Here is a 25,096-nt window from a genome sequence, read left to right as displayed (position 1 = left end):
TCCGTCGAAAAAAAATTTGCGCGACCTAAACACGGCCTGAATTCGACGAGGAGAAAACGAAACCGAAGAGCGGGGGCCTGGCCTGGCCTCCTTTTTCTTCGCTAGATGCCACGCCAACCGCTGTCACGCGGGCCCACCCGCCCACTCCACGTCTCGCGCCTCCGTGTCTTTCCCCACACTTTTCAATTACGGAATCCATCCCCCGTCGCTCTCTACATATTATACCTGTGCGTGACTACGGTTAAGCAACTATTATATTATTTAAAAAAAATCTTATACACTTTATATACATTGCACTTAATGAATCTCTATATATTCTCTTTATTTCCTTCTATCCGTATCCTCATTGCAACTTTACCATTTTTATTTGTCAATAGAGTTCCCAAAAAGTAGCGATAAAAATAGTTACGACCGTATTTTACCTAGAACCCATCTTGAGATGGACATGAATAGACTGAATATATATATGGTGTGCACCCACAAATAGGTGTAATTGCATAAGAAAGTAAAAATAAATATAAATATGAAGGCATATTAGCATGAATAAAATACCTCTGCCTCGAAACTCGCTAATATTCCCACTCCGTATCTGTATCTAGTGCCTTTATTATGTGCTTGTTCCCAACTTGCAAGACCTGGTTTTTCAAACAAAAAAAAAACTTGCAAGGCCTGAAAGGATCAAGACCCTGCAAAATTTCATCCTCTAATATTCATTTGGCAACCAAATCGAGCCCAAACCCCGCCACTCGTGCAATTAGGCCCACGACGGGACAGCTGCTCCCCCTCCCTCCACATGATTCCTATACATCTTCCAGTAAATTTTTATTAATACTTCTTCGAGATGCGTGCAATGTTATTGAATGGCTGAGATGATATCTGATGGTAGGTGCGCCAGGCATGCAGAGCAGGCTCGTAGGGCAACAGGTTGGAGACACGTGTCGCGACCCAACAGGAGGGTGTGTGGGATGGTAAACAAATTCAAGTTTCAAATGACGTTTTCTCTTAAACCATGCATCCAATTTTAAATCTATTTGAACCATAGTATTCTTTAGAATTAATGCAACAAAATAAGATCCAACATATTATCTTAAATTTTAATTTTAAATTCAACATTTCAATATACTAGTTCAATATTTTTAATATATTACCTCAACATTTATAATAAGTTGTTTCAATATTTTTTTATAAATGTTGAATTAGTTTTTTTAAATGTTGATCTAGTTATGACAATAATGTTGAATCTGTTATTTGAAGCTGTGGAAAAACAAAACGAAGTATAAACAGAAAATCAAAGTACATGGCTGGAGCCTCTGCTACAACAGACGATCGTCAGCGTGACTTGTGCTGTGCGTGCACGCTGGTGTGTCCAGTGGGCCGACGCTGGGCTGTAGTGGGCTCGTGCGATTCCACGTGTTTCTGCAGGAAGATGAATAGGACCGCCCCCCCTCCCTCCGTCCGCTGCTTTGCCCGTCTCAATCTGACGGCATGCTTGCTAGCTACCTTCTCTTGTTTCTTTTTATTCTAAGATTATTATATATATATTTCCAATGCGCGCAATCTCACAAATCCTTTTTTTAAATAAATCTCACAAATCCTCACTCACAGATTTAATTTGCATCTTAGTTGCCACGCACGTTGCTTGGGCATCTATCTAATAACGTTTGTCTCAGATGGACCCATCTACAAAAGAATGCAACTCTCACTTACTTCTCGTGAAGTCAAACTGGGTCATTGTTGGATAGGAAATACATACCCAGGACATAAGAATTTTCTCATTAGCGACATAACCGACTTGATCGACTGAAGTCACCAGTTTTTGTCATCATTAGAAGGGCCAAGCCCTTCATTCCAAGTTGAAATTTATGACAGGCCAGTCTGGTATCAGCCTTGGTGAGCACTCTTGTCGAAATTACAGTGGCAATCCCAGATATTTGATGGGGAAATTAGTCACCTGATCTGACAAGATATATGTACGTAGAATTTCTTGGATGACTGCAGGTATCACACCTCCTCACAACCCCAAATTGGAGTAAAGCAACTCCAACAGACTAGATAAAATTCCTAGTTAAATGGAGAGGTAAAAGACTAGGTAAAAATAAAAAGATTCTCAAAAGGTGGGGGCAAGCAACAGCCTTTCCAAATCTCGACTTTCCATACTCAACAAAAGGATCCGACCCCACACGTCAGTGACTCTTCTCCATCCCCCGCCTTGGGCCTGTTTGGTTCATGCTAGAATTCTAGCACCATATGAATAGTACAAACTTTGACCATTAATTATAGTGTCAAACAAAGTCAGTTTACAAAATCAATTTTGGAACCCCGCGCTAGTGATTCTGAAGAATCTAATGAGGCCTTTGACCGCGCGATTAGAGGATGGTTACTGTAGCATAACTGTAGCTAATTATCGATTAATTACCATTATTAGATTCGTCGTCAAAAGTTACACTCATCCCTAAAAAAGTTTTGCAAATTGACTTCATTTAGTGCTTCATGCATGCGAGATTCTTTTTTCGGGATTTGTGCGTGCTAGAAATCTAGCATCACCAAACAAGACCCTTGTCTATGAGTTGCCTCTGCCTCACCGGAGGAGGGCTATCGGCGGCCCTTGCCGGATGAGGAGGGGCAGCGACGCCGGCTAGCGAAGGGAGGGAGGGGCACCGACACGAGGGATGGAACAACAACTCGCGATGACGGCGGGACGACACTCGGCGGAGGGGGTGGTAAGCGACGGCGGGGGCGGCGACAACGCTCAACGGCAGGGGTCGCCCGGGATGGCGGAGAGAGAAAAGATGATGAATAATAGAATTATAGAGCATTAGGAAGAAAACAATAAATAATGAAGCAGGTTGATCAAGGTAATATGGAATTCACAATACAATTTGAATCTCTTGTCAGCATTTTTGCACAATTTGGATCATGTACTGAGCTCTACAATCTCATTTCCTCCCACACATGCGCAATAAGGGATCGGAAGGGACTATATATGTATATACAGATATAAACAAATTAAAACCATACAAAAGGAAATTGAATACAATAAATTAAATTAAATGCACAAGGGAAAACAATACATAAGCCAAACAACAGTATATGGTAGCTGTCTGAGTTTGGCAAACTAACAAACTCATGCGGCATGCATGAAAGTAAATACAAGGAAAATATATAGTATAAAGTAAATAGATGGCTAATCGATCGATCGATCAACTAACGGTGGTGTGGCTGCTTTGCCCATGCTGCAGCTGCCATAAGTGAGCATGCGAGCTGCCCTGTGTGGCGCTGCACCTCCTCCCTCACCATCTGGCGCACTGCCGCTATGAGCTGCGCGTTTCCTTCCTGATGATGAGGCAGCGGCAGGGGGGGCGATATCGATGGCTGCCGCAGCAGGTCTTGATCTGCAGCTTTCATTTTCATCATGCCTGCTGGCGGCTCTGGTGCCTGCTGCTGCTTGGGAACCTCATCAGCAGCAGCGGCTTCTGGATCTGCTGGTGGCAGCGGTAGGCCCAGGCTCAGGGTTAGAGATGTGGGCGGCTGCGGCTCATCAGCAGGAGGAGGAGTCCCACTCCCATGCAGCAGCAGAGTGTTGCTGTTGGGATTGGGCCCTAATCGTCCCATCAGCAGGCACTGTCGTTGCTGATGATCATCAGCAGATTGCTGTTGCAGCAGGTGGTTGATGCGGCGCGGCGGCTGGTGGGGGCCTGCGGCGGCAGCAGCACCACCGCCGCCGCCGCGGGAGGAGGTTGATGCGGCCGCCGCCGCTGCTGCCGCCGCCGCCCGGCGCCTGCACCTGCGCAGGTTGGAGTTCCAGTGGTTCTTGATGGAGTTGTCGGTGCGGCCCGGGAGGAGGCGCGCGATGGTGGCCCACTTGTTGCCGTAGCGGGCGTGGGCGGCGAGGATGAGCGCGTCCTCGCGCGGCGTGAAGGGGCGGTGGTGCACGTCGGGGCTGAGCTGGTTGCACCAGCGGAGGCGGCAGGACTTGCCGGAGCGGCCGGGGATGGCGGCGCTGATGAGGCTCCAGCGGTGGGGGCCGTGCTGCTCCACGAGGCTGGTCAGCAGGCTGTCCTCCTCGGGGCTCCACGACCCCTTCTTCATCATCATCGTCATCCTGCTGCTCGTCGGCGGCTGATCATCAGTAGCTGCTTCTTCATCCTCCGGCCGCCGCCCGGCCTCCATGTCCATCGTCGTCATCCCTTAGCTGCTTGTGCAGATCGAATGAAACTGCACGTTCAATTCGATCACCACCGACCGTATATGTAGTGTGTTACGTGCGCGCAAATATAATGCAATCGATCGATGGATCAAGCTAGCAGCAGCTAGCTAGTTGGTTGGTTTGGTTTGTACATACATGCTGCATGCAATGCGTGCGGGTGATGCCATGTCATGGTGCATGTGTGAGTTTGTTCCGTTCCATGGTTGCATTATGCGCTTTATTTTCACTTTGTTTGTTGGATGGAATGGATCCATCCTTAACTTACCTTGTACGAGTTTGCATTGCATGCATCAAGAGCGAGACGCAACGAACTTTGGACATACGTGCTACACGTACGTATATACGTACACGTACAGCTGGGATTCGCAGACGTGGACGGGTAGCCATGCAAATAAAACATGCATTGCATGCTGCCTTTTTTTTTTTTTTGGGTTGCCGGCCGGGACCGGGATCGACCCACCCACCGATCGCAAGAAAACAGCTGCGTGCGGCCGGCCGGGAAGGAATAGGATCATCGATCGGAGCTGCAAATAGATCCGATCCAGCCGTTTCCTTGTTGCTTACAGTAAATTGGTTCCATGTACATGCGGCCCGCAACCAATCTGATCCGGCACATTGCATTGCACCGCAGCACAAAGTTAGCTAGACTCCCTCCGGTCCGTCCTAAATTATTAGTTATTTTATCTTTTCTAGATGTATATTTTTTTCTATATATCTAGATATATATAATTATATCGTTTAGATACATAGCAAAAATTTGCTATGTATCTAGAATTGTCAAAACGATCGACTAACAGTTTGTGATGGAGGGAGGAACTATATATATTTATTATTTATAAGTTATTACTGGTATTTAGAACACAGGCCGCGTGACAAAACGAGTTTAAGGCCCAATGAAGTCACACTGATCGAAAAAGTATATGGCAATTGTTCCAGTGATGACAAGGCTCAAGTGTGATATTGTGGTTCGTTGTTCTTTTTTAGTATAGATAGATATATATGTACTATCAAGAGTGATGCAATGCAATATTTGTTGATATCTTTTATCTGTCTGGATGCTCAAAATGATCTAACCAAGTGCTAACAGAAAGAGAGAGAAATTAAAATTATCACAACCCATGCAAATGGGTAGTTTTGCATTGGATCTTATTTTCAATTGGAATGGATAGTCTCTAATACTAGAAGGTCCTCCAGACGTTGCTCTCCATTTTGTTGGTTGGAGTGGCCCATATATATGATCCGGGTGTAACCGGATGTTCCCTGAGTCAGATTGGGTGATGCTCCGTCAGGATCTTTGGGCGGAGGTCCTCAGGTTGGCTCTTTGTGCTAGCAGGATGTTCAGTGAAACTTCCTGGATCTGTTGCGTTTTGAACGTTCTAGTGTTGTAGGTTGTAACTTCCTGCTAGGAATGTAGCATCTGGGGTCCACCAGTATCGTCCACATTCTCCTTTTTCATTTGTAGCCGCTGCACACACAAACTCTCATACACAACCAGAAGTTACTCGATCTCTGCTTCTATATTTGCGTGAGGTTTGAGAAGAAAAGTGAGGTGTGAGTGAGAGATTGAAACGTTAACCGAAAGTAAACAAGACTCAATCCTTAAATACGCCCTCCATATTCGAAAAGAATGTTATTTTGAACAAAGTTTGGTTCAAACATTGGAAATATAAAGCATAAATAATTTTTGAGTTGTTGAGCTTCAAAATACAAAAACCATTTGAATAGATTTGTCTTGAAAAATACTTTCATAAACGTATGAATATATAACTTTGCGATAAATAGTTTTATAAAAATAAAAAGTCAAAGTTAAGCTTTGGAGACCATATCAACTATCCAAAACGATATTCTTTTTGAGTATGGAGGGAATACTTGAGTTCGTAGCAAGAAACCTTTCACGTCATGTTACTCTTGGGATTCAATATCTTTGTATGATCAAATTTTGACATGCCATGATATTGTATACATGTTATGGGCCATAAAACACACTTAATTGGGACGACTGACTGAGCATGGGGTTACATGTTGCTTAACAATTAATTAGTATGTATATCATGATTAATGAGGATTGGCTCCTATAAATATGTATAGACGGTAATATTAAGGATCAGGCGTCTGGACGGACGTGAAATAACGGATGCCTCTATCGCATCTCCACTCATTCACATCCACACCAATATATCCCTATCTCCCTCTCTCGTACGCGCTTGAGTCCCCGGGGGCGCCCTGCGCCGGCCGCCACGCAGGCTCGAGCGCCCTGCACCGGCCGCCGCCCCTTGGCTGCTGCCGCCATCCATTGCTCCCGCGCCCCGCCGCCGCAGCCGCCGACCGCTCCTTCTGCACCCAGGCGCCGCCGCCCTCCCTCCAGCTCCCCTAGACCTGGCCGCCACCGTGCGTCCCTCCCGCCCCTTGGGCCTGGCCGCTACTGCATGCCGTCCCTCTCACGCTAGGCCATGACCGCCGACCGAGCAAGTTCCGCGTGGCGCGCACCTCAGCGTCTGTTCGTGTCGGTGGGTGCGGCTACGGACGGCAACCGGGTAAAGAGCTCCCCGCGCCTACGGATGCAGCTCGCCGGCGAGACGGCCGGCCATGAGCTGCCGCTCCCCACAGCTTCCCCCCATGCCGGCCGACGGAGGAGCCCCAGTCGGCGTCCATGGTAGGCAGCTCCAAAAGATTGAAGATGGGTGAAGGTTCTGGTGAACACCGAGTGGCCATGTTGCAATAAGTATCTTGTAATGTTGCAGTAGATATTTTGGAATGTTGCATGTGTTTCATGTAGATATTGCAAAAGCAGATCTAGACGTTGCATTGCTACATTTGTTACAAGTGTTTTATCTGGATGTTGCAAGTGTTTATGTGAATGTTGCAAGTGTTTAATCTGAATGTTGCGTTTTCAGTGAGAGATCTCAATGTCTCATCTAACATGAAATAGATGTTGCGAAGAGCTTTTTCCTCATCGCCAACGAATGACTAACAACATTTTTCAATATTTTTTTGATGTTGCAAAGGATGATTTTTTATGTTGCAGATGTTTTTTCCTATTTCTCGAACGTTATTAGTTAATGTTGCATTGGACTGACGGAGCGTCTGATCGGAGAAGTTCCCATCTTACATCCGGCGCTAGCAAGCTCAATGTATGGAAGTCACATGGCATAAAATAATTATATGGGCCGTGATTTCTAAGTTGAACAAAAGTTCACCGTGGCCCATTACGGGCCATCCCGTCATTAAGTTGACTGATAGCATTTTCTATTTTGGGCGTTAACCCTTCCCCATCCTTTAATTTCATCAAGTATAGGGTCGACCACGGCAGCGATCATGTAAAAATCGTCCGAAGATTCTAAGTACCGCATTCTTGGCAAATCCCGTTCAAAAAATTAAACCAGTTATAATTCGAAGCAGAGCAGTAGAAAGCTCGAGCTCCTCGGGGGAGCGTACCGTTTTATACTGATGGAATACATGATGTCATACCGTTCATTCATGCTGATGCAAATGCATCGTCCGCCGCACCAACATAATTGAAGGGAAAATAAATATTCTATTAATATGATTTGCAGGAACTTAAGTTGAAGCACGCAGGAAATCCAGCCGCCCGCGCAGCGACCCAGAGCCAGCCCAGTGCTGCATTTGCGTTGCGATCTTGCCCCCCCCCCCCCCCCCCCCCCCCCCCCCCCGGCTCCAAAACGAGCTCGGGCTCCGTGCGGAGCCGTGCCAAACGGATGGAAACGGCCAGCTCCACCGACGGAGCTCCCGGATTTCCCGCTCTCTGGAGCTATTCCGTGGAGGAGCCCCAAAATCGTGGCTCCGTGCGGCTCCTCCATCTCCTTTGCCTCGCCTGTCGTCTTTGCTCCCGCTACCTCTTCACGCGCTCCACCTCTGCGTTGTCCTGCTGCTCGGCGTAGCTCGAGCCTACGGCGGCGGGCACGGCAGCGGGAGGCGAGAGGCGAGGAACGGCGGGAGGGGCCGGCAGCGGCTGCGCATGAGGTGAGCGGCTCCGGGCCGTGCGGAAGCGACCGAGAGGTGAGCGGCAGCGGGATGCGAGCCACGGCGGGAGGCGAGCAGCGCAGGGAGCGAGAGGCGAGCAGCCGCGCGGGAGGCTGAACAGAGGCCGGGTTTTTCTAACCGACCCGGTCTGGTTAACGCGGTAACCAGTCAAACTGGTTCCGGTATCGGGCGGTTACAAACCAGCCCAAATTTAAAATTCAAATTTGAATTAAAAAAAGAAAAAAATCTCAAAAAATTCCTAAAAATACTTTAAGTTGTGACGAATCTAAAGGTGTCAATTTTTTTCAAATATTTGTTTATTAATGTAAAAGTATACAAATACAATGTAAACCATGTTATACATTGTATTAATGTAAAAGTAGTACAAAAGAGGGCTGGAGGGTTCATTTAGGCTAAAATATGTTATACAAATATTCAAATTTTGAACTAAAGTCAGTTTTTTTTTCAACAGACCGGTTACCGGTCAAACCGGAGCGGTTAGCCGAGCAAACCGGTCGGCTTACCGGTTGAAATCGTTTGAGCTGGCGTTTGAATTTGAAATTTGAATTTGTCCGGTTTTAACCGGTTTTCGGTCAAACCGGCCCGGTTTACCGGAACCGGAGGTGGGCGGGGCTGGCAGCAGCGGCGCGGAGCGAGAGGCGAGCTGCTGTGCGGGATGCTGAGCGGCGGCGGGTGGGGTTGGCAGCAGCTGCACAGAGCGGCCGGCGGCGTGAGAGGCCTCTCGCACTCGGAGCTGATGGAGGAGTCGACAAGAAGAAGAGGATAAGTAGTAAAAAAGGAGAGTAATAAATAAATAATAGAAAAAGAAAAAAAAGAAAAGTAAGGGTATTATGGACATTTGGTCTGTTGGAGCAACAGGAGAAGTTATTTTGCCAAACATTTTGCAAAACGGCTCCAGCTTCAAAAGCCGCTCTACCAGAGGAGCTGGAGCCGGAGCTGTTTTTGAAGGAGTCGGAGGCTTGCCAAACAGACCCTAAATATAAACTAAACTAAATGATTCCCTCCTATTTGATTTTTTTTTCAAAAAACAGAGGGCGTGTTTGGAAAGGTGGCCCGTGGGCTCGGCTGCGCCCCCGGGAGCCCATTTCGGTGTTTAGATCCATTATCTCCTCCCTCGGTCTGGCCTCCGAGAGCCAGATCCGCCTCCTCCTCCTGGCTCCACTCATACGCAATTTTTCTTCGTAGCTCGGGGGCTCGGCTCCGCGCGGCGCTGGGTGGGAGATTCCCGCCGGCTTTGGAGGGCTCGCGTGGGACAGCGGAAACTTCCTCCCGCCATTCTCCGCCGCGAAATCCATGGCCTATAAAGCCGACCGACGTCGCCCCCTCTCTTCTTCCCCGCTCGCTCTCCATTTGTGCACTCCCGTGAGACACCAGCTAGGGTTCCGTGGTGGTGTGCGGCGAGCTCGGGTCCACCACCGGCGGGCTTCCTCTCCGTTCCCCTGCTGCGGATCTGCTCCATCTCGCCGATGCGCCTCACTTCCTCGCTGGGACTCCGGGCGGTGCGGTTCTTCTTCCTCGGTGCTGGCGTTGACCTAGGATTTGCTTCCGACCCGATCTGCTTCCTCTTCCCGCTGGTCTTTTGTGCTTGCTGTGCCTCCTTCGAGCTCCCCAAGGTGAAATCGATCCCGAAATTCCCATCCTTCTTATGGATTTCTGATGTGCGTTGGATGATTTTGTTTCGATGCGGTGCTTTTACTCGTTTAACTGTGATCGATGATGTTGTCCTATGTACTGGGAGGCTTGTTCAATCAAGCAGCCGTGCACAAATGTTTTGAAGCATGCAGTTCCTTGTTGATGCTAGTTAGGGCTACTTTTACTTAGATATTCTCAGGTTCACAGTCACAATTCACAGGTTCACAATCACAATTCACAGAGAGATTCACAGTCACAATTCATAGTCACAATTCACAGTCACTTATTCACGGTCACAATACCAATACCAAGTTTTCACAGTGTCACAATTCACTCACAGTCACAATTCACAGTCTCATACCAAGTGTTCACAGTCACAGTCACAATTCACGGTCACAATATCAAGTCACAGTCACAATTCACGGTCACAGTTCACAATCACAGTTATTAAGGTGGCTGCTTTTTTCATCTGTTAGCTGCTTCTTTTATGACTGTCATCAAGCTATTGTGATACATCACTCAATCGCAACACGAAGCTGTTGCTTGAGATGATGGCACTGAATGATGTCCACAGGAGTTCCATGACAGCTATGAGTTCTGATTTGCTTCTTTTTGAATCTTTGTTAGCAGCCACCAATGAAAAGAACCATGTAGTGAGTCCACCCAATCACAAAAAGCTGAGGTCTCATTTTATTATGAAATCTGTGTTAGAGTCAAATGTGTGATATTATTATATTCATATGAACTTGTGAAATTGTAATTGGGATGATGAATTCATATATGAAAATGTGTATGTGAAAGAAGTTGTTTTGATCACGTGTATGTGCTCTTCTGTGAGAGCTGGCGGTTGGGCGGCCTGGCCTGGCGCCAAACACCAGTCCGTAGGAGCGGTTGATGGCGGTTGGGCTGCCAGCCCGGCTCTCTGGTGGTGCCTAAACACCAGCTGATCGCGGCCAAACTGAACTGAAACAGGCAACCAAACAAGGAGGGGTGGCCCATTTTAACCTGGCTCTGGCTGGCCACGGCCTGGACGCTACTGGGCAGGGCCACTTTTCGAAACACGCCCAGAGCATTCGCTGGGGAGGCAGGCAGGCAGGCAGGCAGGGTTCCGGGTCCAACTCCCCTCCCCCTTCCTTTCCTCCCCGGCGCGGCAAGTATCGTAAAGTCAACGCCCGCCGCCCGCCGCCCGCCGCCCGCCTCGCCGGCGTTGCAATCAATCAATCAATACACCCCCACCCCAGTGGAGCTTGAGCATTGCTACCACCCTCCGTCTCCGATCCGATCCCTCCTCCTCCTATGCGCGCACGCGCACGAGCACCAGCACCAGCACGCGCGCCCCTCCCATGGCGCCGGCGCCGCCTCTCCTCCCCCGCCTGATCCTCCTCCTCCTCTCGCTCGCCGCGCCCGCGCCCGCGTCGGCGCGCCTCGTGCCCGTCCAGTACCTCTACCCGCCCTTCAACCTCACCTACTTCCACTTCATCGACACCAACGGCGTCTTCCTCCTCTCCCCCGCCGCCAACTTCTCCGCCGCCGTCTTCAACGCCGGCGCCACCGACCCCTCCGACTCCCAGTCCCGTTTCTTCTTCTCCGTCCTCCACACCGCCTCCCGCACCCCGGTCTGGACCGCCACCGCCGCCGGCTCCACCATCCTCGAGTCCGTCGTCCTCTCCCTCTCCGCCACCGGCCTCACGCTCCTCGACCCCTCCTCCGCCCCCCAGCCCGACCCCGCCGCATGGTCCACGCCGCGCCTCCGCGCCCCCGTCGCCGCGCTGCGCCTGCTCGACACCGGCGAGCTCACGCTCATCGACGCCCGCAACGCCACGCTCTGGTCCTCCTTCGACCGCCCCACCGACACGCTGCTCCACGCCCAGCCGCTCCGCCTCGGCGTGCCGCTCAGGTCCTCCGCCTCCGCCAACGACCTCTCCCCCGGCGCCTACCGCCTCGTCCTCACCCCCAGTGACGCGCTCCTCCAGTGGGCCGCCTCCTCCTCGCCGTCGTCGTCGGCCTTCGTCACCTACTGGGCTCTCTCCTCCGACCCCGACGCCGTCCAGGACTCGAGCCACGCCGTCGCCTCCATGGCCGTCAACGCCTCCGGCATCTACCTCCTCGCCGACAACGGCAGGGACACCGTCTACCGGCTCCTCTTCCCCTCGCCGCCCGCCTCCAGGGGCGACTCGCGCGTCCTCAAGCTCGACCCTGCCGGCCGCCTGCGCGCGCTCACCCTCGCCGCCGGCGCGGCCGCCGTGCCCACCGTCTGGGCCGCGCCGGCCAATGACTGCGACCTCCCGCTGCCGTGCCCCTCCCTCAGCCTCTGCACACCGGGCGGCAACGGCTCCACCTGCATGTGCCCCGACGCCTTGAGCACCTACTCCAGCGCCGGCTGCGCGCCGCCCGACGGCGCCGCGCTGCCGTACCCGGCCGCCAGCTGCGACGCCGGCTCCAGAAAGGCCGCCGCCGCCGCGCGCTACAGCTACGTCAGCCTCGGAGCCGGGATCGGGTACCTGCCGACCAAGTTCGCGCTGCCCGACGCCTCCGGCGACGCGCTCCCGGCGTGCCGCGACCTCTGCTCCGGCAACTGCTCCTGCCTCGGCTTCTTCTACAGCAACTCCTCCAGGGCCTGCTTCCTCCTCCTCAACCAGATCGGCTCCGTCTCCCGCGCCGGCGCCGGCGCCGCCGTCGGCTTCATCAAGACGACGCTCCCGTCGCAGCGCCGAGGCAAAGGCTCCTCGTCGTCGTCCCTGAGCCTGATAACCATCGTGTTCGGCATCGTGCTCCCCACGGTGGCGGCCGTGCTCATCTGCCTGCTGCTCTACGCGATGGGCGCGCAGTGGCTCCGGAGGAAGCAGCGCCGGCCGCAGCACCTCAACAGCAAGAAGGCCAGCGGCAGCTGGTTCAAGCTGCCGGCGATGCTGTCGTCGTCGCGGGCGGCGTCGTCCTCCGCGCCGTCGGACGAGAACCACCTCGACGAGGAGGACGTCCTCATCCCCGGCCTGCCGACCCGGTTCACGTACGGCGAGCTGGACGCCGCGACGGACGGCTTCCAGTGGCAGATCGGCTGCGGCGGGTTCGGGTCCGTGTTCCGGGGCGAGCTCCCCGACCGGAGCACCGTGGCGGTGAAGCGGATGAACGGCCTGGGCACGCAGGGGCGGCGCGAGTTCCTGACGGAGATCGCCGTGATCGGCAACGTCCACCACGTGAACCTGGTGAAGCTCCGCGGGTTCTGCGCGGAGGGCGCGCGGCAGCTGCTGGTGTACGAGTACATGAACCGGGGCTCCCTCGACCAGACCCTCTTCCGCGCCGGCGCCGCCGCGCCGGAGTGGCCGGCGCGGCTGCGCGTGTGCGTCGGCGCGGCGCGCGGGCTCGCCTACCTCCACGGCGGCTGCGACCGCAAGATCCTCCACTGCGACGTCAAGCCGGAGAACATCCTCCTGGACGACCGCGGCGGCGTCAAGATCGCCGACTTCGGGCTGGCCAAGCTGATGAGCCCGGAGCAGTCGGGGCTCTTCACGACCATGCGCGGCACGCGCGGGTACCTGGCGCCCGAGTGGCTCACCAACGCGCCCATCACCGACAAGGCCGACGTCTACAGCTTCGGCATGGTGCTGCTGGAGATCGTGCGCGGCAGGAAGAACTCCAAGAAGCAGCAGGAGGAGGAGGGGTCCTCGCCGGAGCACCACCAGTGCTTCTACTTCCCGGCGCTGGCGCTGGAGCTGCACGAGCAGGGCCGGTACGCGGAGCTGGTGGACCCGAGGCTGGAGGGGCGCGCCGACGTCGCGCAGGTGGCGCGGGTGGTGCGGACGGCGCTCTGCTGCCTCCACGAGGACGCGGCGCTGCGCCCGACCATGGCCGTCGTGTCCGCCATGCTCGACGGCAGCATGGACGCGGGCGAGCCCCGCCCGGAGCTCCTCCGCTACCTCAGGATGTACGGCCGCGGCCTCGTCGGCCTGCGCCCCGCCGCCGGGTGGATGGCCAAGGAGTCCGACACCACCGCCGGCGTCAGCAGCAGCAGCTGGTCGCCGCCGTCGTGCGTGTCGGCGCAGCAACTCTCGGGGCCCAGATGACAGTGACACCAATCAAACTTGATTTTTTTTTTCTTTTGGTATAGGTCAGCTGCTGCTGCTGCTTATTCAGTTATTCTTCTTCTGCCTCCTCCTGAGTCCTGATCGTGGGGAGTTTTTTGGTAACTGGTTATTTACATCCTAGCTACAGTAGCAACAGAGAGCTTTCTCTTTCATTTTTGCACAGACAAAAAGTAAATCTTTAATTCTTAGTACTATTGTCTATTGGCCGCAATGTAAACCCAATCACATTTACGCTATTTGTGGGGGCAAAAAAGCAATGTAGACATGCTTCCATTGGCCAAACAAACATGTGAACTAAAATGGTCAACTGTTGCTGCAACCGATATGAATGCAGAGGACTTCCTATTTCTCTCTAGCTGAAGGCTTGGTCAACCCACACGCTTTTTAGCTGGCAATGCTTGTTAGCTGACACTGATCATCTTCATCTGGGATTGATTCTAATATCTTCATCTTCCTCCGAGGTAGCATCTACACGGTACTGCTCCCCTACCTAGTACAATAAACAAATAGTGGAGTACTCTACAGATCAGCAGGGAGAGAGATACGAATCTTCACAAGGAGAGGAAGGAAATATTTAATTTAAATTCAGGCTTAACGTTTGTTGAGCAGTCATAAACAAGCAACTGGACCATCAGGATGTGCATACAACTATAACAAACATACAGAAAAATGCTACTTTAATTTGGTCAATGTAATTATGGCACTGGCAGGCACACTGGAGGTGTCAAATTGCAAAAAAAAAAATGTTGTCAGCCGAGTAAGTAGAGGATGATGATAGTTCGAGTCACTGTTGCCAAATATCAGGGATCGATGGGCAGACAAGACTTAGTTGATATGATTTAGCTTTCTTAAGCAAAATTTATGGAGCTCCAGTAAGAGTATGTCATTGCAAAAGCTCCTTAATTCCGGGACACTTATACCAGAACCAGACCTTTCAATTTCCAAATTATGTACAATGAACACACCATGGCTGTTTTCACTAATACATCTGTGGCCTTGGAGTTCCAGGCTGCACTAAACATTTTCAACAAGAGATAACTCGAAAGCAACTTGGACGAAGAGGGGAGGGGGTGTATAGTATCTCAGAAGCAATAGAAAAGGAACCAGTTACCTTTACCACATCAGCTAGTGCGTCAAGCAAAATACCATCTGAATTGACTTTTGACCACAAGATCATGATGCATGATGCCTGCAGATAAAACACAAGGCAGAAATGAGACAGAGGAATAAGTAGTGATAGTGTGAAACTATCTAGTATGGGCCAGTTCAAATTAAAAGCTATCAAATTATCAACAGGTGTACTAGCTATTTCCTATGATTCCGAAAAAGAGCTATCTACATGTACAAATCTAGACTGTAACATAGATGAAACCGAAGTGTGATTCGTACTTTAGCAGTGGTTAATTAATTAAACTGGCAGCAGTTGATTGATTTGATATGCTTGACGGTGCCTTGGAGTGCTAGGCTAGCAAGTCAATATTACAGGAGATGATGAGTTGGGCAGCAAAGTGCAGGAGAGACTTGGACGGTAGCGCGCGATGACTTGAGGGAACCTCGATGTGTGTAAATTGCATTGTATTGTATACCTAGAGGATTAGGATAGTTGAGGCAGATCTGTTGGATTTCATTGTTGATCGATCAGTTGCCGAGCGATGTACAATTTTTTTTTATCATCAATATGATGCATGGCTTTACCTAAAAAAACGAATACCCACACTACCTTCTGTTGCTAGTAACAATAATCATCAAAATACTGATAACTGAAAATAAATACGGATAACTGAAATCTCCATTCATTCATATATGTACATCTGATGAGTCGCAAATTGATCTCCAAATAAAAAACAGCACGCATGCGTACAGCAAGAGGGATCGGTAAGCAGATTGACCTGGGTGGATTGGGTTGGGTCCTCTCTCCTCTGATCGCCAATTAAGATGTAGCTAGCTAGGGAGAAGGGAGAAAGATTCATATGAAATGGGCCGGGGAATTGAAGAAACGCGAAAATTAAGACGACGCATGTATGTGTGGTTGGGAGAGGTGATAGATATATAGATGGATGAGGATCAACCGGGGAATCTGCCGGTGAGGGCCATGGCGAAGAGGAGGACGGCGATGTAGAGGAGGATGACGACAAGCTTCATGTGGAACAAGGCGAAGAAGAGCTTGACCACGAACACCAGCAGCAGGGCGTTGAAGAGCAGCGTCAGCAGCGCCTCCATGAATATGCTATGCTAGCTGAAGGGACCAACAAGCAGAAGGCAGAAGCAGGTGGTGGTGGTGGACTCTGGCTAGGGGATGAGAGAGGGAAAGAAAGCAATCAGCAAAGGGGGAGACAGCGACGTCACACCCTCCTCTTCCATCCGTCTTAATTATCTCCAGTCCACGGGTGAATTATTGACTTGCTGCCGCTTTAATTTTAACTACTACTACTACTACAAGCACACGATCGACTGAAATTAGCGGATTGCTAATTAATTATAAGAGAATGAAGGACAATAATAATATATATGTAATCTGCATGCATGCAGTTCACGGCTGGATGGATGAACGACGACATGAGTTCTTTCAGTAGTAGAAGAAGGGGTAGCGGTCGTCGTGGTAGGCCTGAAACCGTGGCGGCGGCGGTGAGGGATGGAAAGCCATGGAGAAGAGCAGCGCGGCGAAGAAGAAGAAGACCAGGATGAGCGCCGACTTGAAGGTCGTCAGCACTCAGCAGCAGCAGCATCAGCAGCAGAGCATAGAACAGGGCCACCACCATACTCTTTTATTAAGAGTATGTACTTTGTACCTCCGATCCGATCGAGGATTTGCCACCCCACCATTGCCATTATATGGGCCTGGAAGATCATCAGAGGAGATGGCCTGGAGCCCTGGACACATTGCTCACTGACTGGACGGATGTTGACAATGGAGAATAATTAACACCACACGTGCTGACGTGCTGTGCTGAGCCCCCATAAAAAAGAGAGTAGAAACTAGCTAGAAAGTGATGTGGTTTGGTAGATGAAGATCGAGTGAGTGTCTAAAAAGGAGCAATTACGTTTGCCATGTTTACCTACATTTGTAGTAGCTAGCTAGTTTTGGTTAGAGTAATTTTACCCCTCTAAACTTGTTACTGAATTTTAAAAAAAATCTAACTCCAAAATAGATATTGTACACTCTCATCTCCTCAAAACCATTTAAAAAACCTCCCGCAACAGTTTAAACTGGTCTATGAAGTGGTTTTGCTGTTATGGCATACGGGACCCACCAGTCAACCTTTCCCCTCTCCCTTGCATGTGGCTCCACATGTCAATTACCGCCTCTCAGCGCGAGGTTTGTGATGACATATGGGGACCACATGTAAGTGAGAGAGGAGAAAGATTGGCAAGTGGGTTCCGCATGACGTGTAGCAATGATGGCCGCGGACCGGTAGCAGCTGATGGAGAGGATGACGTGCAGCAATGAACTGGCATAAGAATTCGCCATTGGACACGGCCTTAGGATGAGAAAAGGTCAAAAGGATGTGCATGTCCACAATTTATTTATACCTAAGTGGGTCTTAATCCATATCATATGTGAGTCAGACTAACCCCCTCCATCCACGACAAAATCACATAGGTCGCTACCAATTAACACACGGGTATCAATATGTATCGTATTTTTATACCAACTTGTAGCAACATGCAGACAAATTAGCTAGTTAAAGGGAAAAGAAATAGGACGGGAAAAGAATTAAGACGTTCCAACTGTGGACGTACGAATAAGCTGTGTGCTGTCGCTAGGCCGGAAATATTTTTTTCATTTTCTAAAAAATAGGAACTAATTTTGTTTTCCCAAGAAAAAAAAAAGAGAAACCGTACGTGTTGCACTGGGGCCCGAGGGTGGATGCAGCCTGTGGCTTTTCCTAGCTTTTTTTATAAGAAGAAAAAAAAGCGGACTTGAAATATATACTATTTCATTCATTGATATAAGAGGAATTGAGATCTTTCCTGAAAACAATTACTGTACCGAGTCCAAAAAAAAACAACTCTCTAGGGAAGTTTGAGATCTCCAAAATAAAAGGAACAGAAAAGCTAAAGGCAGGCGCTCGGCTCTATTGATATTCCGATCTGACCAAAAACATGGCGGCCGCGGCGACGGCGATGACGGCGTCGTCGCACAGGGCAGCGTTCGTTGAAGGCACGCGCCAGTTCGACATCGTCGGCTACAGCGCTCTCAAGGCGCTCGGCCGCAGGCACTCCGTCACCTCCGGCACCTTCCGCGTCGCCGGCCGTGACTGGGTCCTCGTCTGCCGCTTCGACCCTGCTGCCCTCTCGGACGTCTCTCTCAAGCTCTTGGCCGCCGCCGCCGACTCCGGCTCCGGCGTCACGGCGACGGCGAGCTTCACCATCCACGACCCCACCGGCGGCAGCAAGCCCATGCAGATCGGCAACGGCGAGGCCGAGTCCATCATCTTCACCCCGTCCTCGTCCTCGTGCAAGCAGGCGGTTCCCGATGCGTTCCGGAAGTGGGAGGCACGCTACGTCCGGGACGACCGCCTCCGGATCTGCTGCACCGTCCGCGTCCTTGAGGTGGAGTCTCGCCCGACCAGCTACTGCTTCGTCGCCGCGCCGTCGCCGCCGGACACCACCCGGTGGCTCTCCGCGCTGCTGGGGAGCGGGCGGCGGGTGTAACGGCCCAGGTTTTTAAATAGCCAATTTAGGGTAATTAGAACCAAATCATGCATCATATGCTTGAATTGCTTGAAAAAAGGGTCTTTTTGTAATTATGAAAGGTTATAGGTGTAATTATGATTTTATGCGAGGTCCTTTATAAAGTTATTTGTGTTTATAGCTTTTATGGAGGGTGTTTGTGCAAAATTTCAGTGCATTTATTGTATGGCAACCAATTTTGCTTGTAAGTCTATGTTTGTAGTGAATTTACGTTGAAAAAGACAAATTTCCTAGATTTCAAAATCCCTTCAATGATTTTAATTTTAGCTCTTGAATCTTTGGTCAAATAAATTTTTGCACAACATCAAAGTTGTAGATCTTGAAAAGTTGAACAACTTTCATGTTGGGCACTTTTTCATTTGAGCTTTAGTTCAAAAGTTATTGCTTGTTTACAGAAAGGTCCCTGGAACTTTTGGAAATTTCAAAATCGCCCTTATGACCATCTCCCCCTCCCTGCTCTGCTTCTCGCCGCCGGCCACCGACAGCGCCGCCCGCCGACGCCCTCCCGGCTTTCCCGGCCATTACTTCGCCGTGCGCTGGCTCCCACGCGTCGCCGGCGAGCTCCTCCCCCTCCTGTTGCCTCGCGCTGGAGCCTCCACCCCTCGCCACGCACCCCCGCCGCGCCCAGAATCTCCCCGACGGCCGCCACCGCGACGCCGCCGTGGAGCGTCCCCTGCAGAGCCCGCCGCTCTATTCTAGCGAGCGCCCGAGCACTACAAGAGCCCCAGAACTCGATTTCGTGCTTCCTTTCGCTCTCTCATCGCTCCCACGCCGCAGAACGCCGCCGCCGCCCCGCTTGAACCCCGGCGAGCTCCACCCCACCGCGGAGCCGCCAACCCAGACCCGCTCCACCCCTACATCCCCCACCATTAGCCGCGCCTTACCCTCGCGCAACTCCCAGACCGTTTCCCCTCGCCCAATCCTCACGGGAGCACCCTCGCCGTCGCTCGCCTCCGCCGCCAACCCGCCCTGCTCCGCCGAGCCGCCGCTTCCGAGCCTCTCCCCGCGACCCTAGGCCACCCAGAGGTGCGCCTTGCACCCGTGAAGCTCACGCACCCCTCCACTCCCGCCGCCGGTGAGCCCCTCGCCGGGAAATCGCCGGTCAACCGCCGCCCCCTCTCTCTGACCCGGCCCAAGGACCTCGGGGTGGAAGAAACAAAACTTCAGGGTGTTATTTGAATAGACCTAGACTCATGTGAATAGTGCACTAAGGACTGCTTTGTAATATTTTTCAGTGAACTTTGAAATTCTAGATCAATTCGTAGAAAATTCGTAAAATAGCAAATCTTGATGTTTTGGAATCCTCTTGAAGAGCTCTATGCAGTAGAACCATAATATGTTAGGTTTTAGTTGCAAGTTTTTGCTGTATAAATGGTTTTGTGTCACTAGGTAAATAAATACTAGTTATTTAATCTTTTTCTTATCTGATGCTTGGAAGCTGATATTGCTATGAAATTTTGGTGGTAGTTTACTCATGTAACACTAGATTTGCTATAAAAATTTCATGATCAGTTCTTTGTTGTAGCTATTTATTTGATTTAATCTTTGTTTAATAGACTTTATTCATGGTAAATAGTTTCGGTTCTTAATAAATCATGAAAATATTCCTGAGTGTTCTTCTGGAGTATGTTAGCTTGTCCAGGAAGTTTGAGCCTTAGTTCATGGCTAGATCAGGGGATAAAATATAAATCTTGCTAATCTGTTGTCTGTTTTATTTATTTTCTCAGAATTATTTCGGTGTAGATAAAATCATGAAAAATTCACAGTAGATAGATCTTACCTGTGTAGATCTCCTGTTAAATTTTGAGCTTCTGTTTTGATCTATTTTGATCTGTATAATTCAAGCTTGTACTAGGTGTTGCCGGCATAAATGATTTATTGTGATTAAATGATTACATGTCTTGACATGATTTTTGTAGGGTAGATTACTTTGTTCATGTTCTGTTTAGAGTAATTTTGGTAGATTTTATTACTGTTTGTACTCTAATTTGTTGATTTATTTACAAACCATGACTTAGTGGTATAGTAAATCACCACCACTCATTTTATGAAGTTAGTTAACTTCTTTTGTGCTGTTGATCATGATGCCTTGTGTAGTTAAATTTGTTATTTAACTACTCTATAAACGATTGCCCATGTTTGTTTATAATGTTGTTCTTGCATTACATATAGATACGACTACTTTGTCAGACGGGACGTACGAGTTGATTCCGGAATCTGACGGAGGTGATCTCGAAGCTCAAGTGAACACTGCGGAACTAACTGAAGCCCCGAACCAAAGTTCGGAAGAGCCTAGCGCTGAAATAGTTAGCAATTACCGAGAAGGCAAGCCCCGGACATAACCTATATTTCAAATTATTATTATTTACTGTTATTACTTACTTGTGCATTTACAGTTCTTAGGAATTGAATTGAAACCCTAGATGCATGATCCTAGGAACCTATGTACTGAACACTAGACCTAAGTTCGACTATCTGCTAAGCTTATAGGAACGGTAAAAGTCGAGTGATTGCCTGTCACTCGCGAGCTTTATAGGAATTGCTTGTTTACTTTCTGTTATCAATATAAGGACGACGGACGGGGTTGTGTCGATATCATGTCCTATGTGAGACCCCGTCTGTGTTGATGAACTTGCTAAGGTCGCGGTGTGTGGTAGTGCTGGTTAAGTTTTTGAAAGTACTAGTCACATGCCGTAAATATGGTACGCGGTAAGCCTAGTAGCCGATTGGACCGGGGAGTGGATATACCTCCCACTCTCTCAGTAGGGATAGGTTTTATTTTATGTTGCGCAACACTACGACTTCTAGGGACAAGGTTCGGCCTTGGAGCCCTGTAGTCGGGGAGAGTGGCACTATCCACAAGCCGGAAAGAAAGGTTAACGGTTGTTTGGGAATGACCCGACGGTATTCCAGACGTGTGTGCTAGGTTACCCTTGCAAGGTTGAATTTCGATTCAGAATCGTCCGCCTCTCACGATGAAATGAGACTGCTTGATCTCTTTGCCACACAGAGTAATAAGAGCAACAATATTCTTATTAATCTTGATGTTTGCTTAGAATTTCCACCATATTTGGTTAGTAGATGCATACATAGAATGGTTAATCAACTAGAATCTTGAAGCTAAAACTTGAAAGTAAGGACCTACTCTTTATTGCTTTTCAGCAAAGGAAAAACCAGAGCCTTACAAAGCCTTGCATAGTCTAGCTAAGGTGGGCTACTTATACCCGTTGTCGGTTAAGTCTTGCTGAGTATTAGAATACTCAGCCTTGCTGTTGAAACCCTTTTTCAGGTATGACTTTTGAGGATCAGATCGCTAGCTTAACCTATCCTTGCTCGTTGCCTCCTGGCTGGTCCGTAGAGTGGGATACGTCTTCGGCCGGCAATGACTATGACGAGTGATACCATGCCTGGGCTAGCCTGGTATCCTTTTTGCGACGTGTTGTAGCCGTCGTGTTTTATCTTCCGCTGTTTTAAACTCTGATTCTACACTTATGTTTTTGTATAACTGTATTACTTAAGTTGGTTTTGTAATAATCTTTTCAACTGGTTTGTAATCATTACTATGCCTGTGTTGTAAAAATTTTGGTTGTAATATCTCTGGACTCGCCTTCGTGCGGGGTATGCTTGTTCGATCCAAGAATCGGTGGTTGTATCGGGACGTTACCCGACAGACCAAAAATTGTTCCGTTTGAAGTGCGTTTAAGCTAATGTTGCCTTTATGGTGATGGTTTACGCACTTGAGCCGGGATAATTTAGGCGGTTCTGCCACAGCGGGCGGACGTGACGTTCGCCGTCGGGACCAGCAGGTTCGACGCGCACAGGCTGGTGCTCGCCGCGCGCTCGCCGGTGTTCCGGGCCAAGTTCTTCGGGAGCAGCCGGGACAGCAGGCAGCGATGGTTCAGGGTCCACGACGTGGGGGCTCCCGTGTTCGGGGCCATGCTCCGCTTCATCTACACCGACGAGCTGCCCCCGGAGGCGGCGGCGCCGGCCACGGCCCACGACCTGCTGGTGGCCGCCGACCTGTACGACCTGGAGAGGCTGCGGCTCATGTGCGAGAGGACGCTGTGGGAGAGCGTCCTCGCCGACGGCGTCTCGGCCGCCCTGTCGGTGCTGCTGCGCGTGAACGGCCGGCACAGCTGCCGCCAGCTCGAGGACCTGTGCGTGGGCTCCGTCGCCGGCGCCTGGGAGGCCGCGACGGCGACGGACGAGTACAGGGAGCTCAAGGCCAGCTGCCCCGCCCTTCTCAACGATATCCTCGAGAAAGTGGTGGTGAGCCGCCGCCGTCTCGGATCTGGCCCGCCGCCACCGAGCCCACCGTCGTCGGAGAAGATGAGCGCGTCGACGTACAGGTCGTCGGACGTGTGGAGAGGCATGCACGAGTTCACAATCTTTGGGTACAGCGGCGTGCGGAGGGTGCACAGCGCGGCAGGCGACTTCATCTCCTCCGGCACCTTCGAGGTCGGCGGCCACGAGTGGCGCATCCTCTACTACCCATCGGGCTACGACGATTACCAGAGCGACAACGTAGCCGCCCTCCTGCAGCTGGTGACGGGCCCGGCCGATGTCAGCGTCACCAAGGAGGTGGCCGGGACCTTCATCATCGGAAACCATCATGATAACTTGGACGACGGCGCCATGGTCGATTTCTTCCACGACTTCACGGATGACAGCTTGGAGAATGGCAGCATCGTCGAGCTGGCCGGCGTGGATGATGTCAAGTCAATGCACGTTGGTCGAGACGACAGCCTCACGGTGATGTGCGCGTTCGAGTTCGGAGTCCGCGTCGCAAGACGCAACCACGACGGGCACCGCCGCCGCCGCCCGGGAGACGGTCGTCGTGCCGCCGCCCAACATCGCCTGGCACCTTGAGAGGCTGATGGAGGCCGCCACGGAGCTAGGGTCCGACGTCACCTTCCTGCTCAAGGAGGGGGAGGACGACAGCGGCGCGTCGACGTTGTCGTTCCATGCGCATTCCCTCGTGCTCTCCGCGCGGGCGCCGGCATTGTTGAAAGAAGCACAAGCACAAGCAGCTGCCACGAGCAAGAAGACGAAGAAGAAGGTGTTGTGGATAGAGGGGATCAAGGCTGTGGTGTTCAAGTCCTTGCTCCACTTCGTCTACACGGACGAGCTGCCGCCGTTGGACGATCTAGTGGTACGCGCTACCCCTGGCAGCAGCAGTGTAACGCCGGCGACGAGCTGGACGCGGATGGCCGGCGAGCAGCTGGCAGCCGCCGACCGGTACCAGCTGGTGGAGAGGATGAGGCCCATGTGCGAGAACCTGCTGTGCGAGATGATGACGCCGGAGTGCGCGGCGGCCACGCTGGAGGTGGCGAGGCGCCACCGCCGGCCGGAGCTCAAGGCCTTCTGCCTGGACTACATGTCGTCGCCGGGCGTGCTCAGGGCGGTGGTGGCCACCGAGGGCTACAGGGAGCTCTCCGCCGAGGCTCTCCGGGACATGCTCGACCACATGGCGGCGGCGTCGCCCTTGGAGTAGTACTAATAAGCTTTTAACGATTCTAATAAACTGCTAACAATACAATAATCGAAGTTACTATATTCCGCAGATGGATGTATAGGAGAAGACTCAGGGCCTGTTTAGTTCATTTTGCAAAATAATTTTGCAAAGAAATCTTGGTCATTTGAAGTACTAAATGAAGTCTATTTACAAAACTTTTTACATAGATGGGTTGTAAATCGCGAGATGAATCTAATAATGCTAATTAATCCATTATTAATTAATAATTAGCGGATGGTTATTGTAGCATTACTGTTGCAAATCATGGATTAAGTAGACTCATTAGAATCGTCTCGCGATTTACAACCCATCCATGCAAAAAATTTTATAAATAGACTTCATTTAGTACTTCAAATTAGCAAAATTCCTTTTCACTTTAATGCGTTTACGGTTTTTTTGCGTTTACATGTAAAGGCCTCACTCAAGCCAAGAGCTGCCGCCGAGCAGAAACGCACGCAATGCCCCGGCCACCACCTGTCTGTACTCTGTACTGTATATTATATAACACTAGCAGACTAGTATCAGATTCTCAAATCATGGCGGCCAGCAGCAGCCAGCAGCGCGCCGCCGCCATTGCCGCGCTCCTGGTGCTCGCCGGCCTTCTCCTAGCTCTCTGTGGCCTGACGCTGTCGGCTTCCGTCGCCGGCCTCGCCTTCGCGGTGCCTCTGCTGCTGCTCCTCAGCCCCGTGCTCGCCCCCGCGACGCTGCTGGCCGGGCTGCTCGCCGCGGCGTCGGCGGCGCTGGCCCTCGGGGCCCTCTCCATCCTGTCACGCCTGCTGCGCAGCGTGGCGGCAGACGACCACGACCTTGTGGAGGAGGGGAAGCGGCGCGTCGGGGAGGTGGCGGCGGCCGGGGAGAGGACGCCGCACGCCGCGCTGGCCCGGGGGCAGGGCGGCACCGACCACAAGAAGGCCGACAACTACTACCACTACGTCGCCGGCCGTATGGTGCCGAACGCATGAT

The 25,096-nt window shown here is 51.1% G+C and overlaps 6 protein-coding genes across 7 annotated transcripts; 4 read left to right on the top strand and 2 right to left on the bottom strand.

Moving 5' to 3' along the window:
• Positions 1–2,979: 2,979 nt before the first annotated feature.
• LOC120700291 (transcription factor MYB10-like) lies at positions 2,980–4,113 on the bottom strand. Its single transcript, XM_039984521.1, has one exon. The coding sequence runs from the start codon at positions 4,099–4,101 to the stop codon at positions 3,205–3,207; it is 897 nt and encodes a 298-aa protein (XP_039840455.1). The 5' UTR covers positions 4,102–4,113; the 3' UTR covers positions 2,980–3,204.
• A 6,763-nt stretch (positions 4,114–10,876) lies between these two features.
• On the top strand, positions 10,877–14,176 carry LOC120700290 (G-type lectin S-receptor-like serine/threonine-protein kinase At5g35370). Its single transcript, XM_039984520.1, has one exon. It carries the CDS (start codon positions 11,185–11,187, stop codon positions 13,900–13,902), a length of 2,718 nt encoding a protein of 905 aa, XP_039840454.1. The 5' UTR covers positions 10,877–11,184; the 3' UTR covers positions 13,903–14,176.
• On the bottom strand, positions 14,090–16,716 carry LOC120700292. Of its 2 annotated transcripts, XM_039984523.1 has the most exons (4): positions 15,993–16,625; positions 15,813–15,868; positions 15,035–15,112; positions 14,090–14,413 (listed from the first exon to the last, which is right to left on the bottom strand). In XM_039984523.1, exons 1-4 carry the CDS (start codon positions 16,141–16,143, stop codon positions 14,345–14,347), a joined length of 354 nt encoding a protein of 117 aa, XP_039840457.1. In that variant the 5' UTR covers positions 16,144–16,625; the 3' UTR covers positions 14,090–14,344. The 2 variants fall into 2 exon arrangements, with proteins under 2 accessions (XP_039840457.1, XP_039840456.1); XM_039984522.1 differs by lacking the exon at positions 14,090–14,413 and having other exon boundaries at positions 14,749–15,112; positions 15,993–16,716.
• Positions 16,717–18,027: 1,311 nt separating this feature from the next.
• LOC120701175 (BTB/POZ and MATH domain-containing protein 2-like) lies at positions 18,028–23,487 on the top strand. Its single transcript, XM_039985317.1, has 3 exons — positions 18,028–18,225; positions 18,331–18,573; positions 22,375–23,487. Exons 1-3 carry the CDS (start codon positions 18,028–18,030, stop codon positions 23,485–23,487), a joined length of 1,554 nt encoding a protein of 517 aa, XP_039841251.1.
• Positions 23,488–23,494: 7 nt separating this feature from the next.
• On the top strand, positions 23,495–24,112 carry LOC120701174 (BTB/POZ and MATH domain-containing protein 2-like). Its single transcript, XM_039985316.1, has one exon. It carries the CDS (start codon positions 23,495–23,497, stop codon positions 24,110–24,112), a length of 618 nt encoding a protein of 205 aa, XP_039841250.1.
• Positions 24,113–24,669: 557 nt separating this feature from the next.
• Positions 24,670–25,095, top strand: LOC120701173 (oleosin 18 kDa-like). Its single transcript, XM_039985315.1, has one exon. It carries the CDS (start codon positions 24,670–24,672, stop codon positions 25,093–25,095), a length of 426 nt encoding a protein of 141 aa, XP_039841249.1.
• Position 25,096: the final 1 nt, after the last annotated feature.

This window comes from Panicum virgatum, chromosome 3K, assembly GCF_016808335.1.
Source record: "Panicum virgatum strain AP13 chromosome 3K, P.virgatum_v5, whole genome shotgun sequence".
In the NCBI taxonomy this organism is placed as follows: domain Eukaryota; kingdom Viridiplantae; phylum Streptophyta; class Magnoliopsida; order Poales; family Poaceae; genus Panicum; species Panicum virgatum.
The sequence above is the reverse complement of the archived record's forward strand: the minus strand, read 5'-3'. Positions and strand labels throughout refer to the sequence as shown.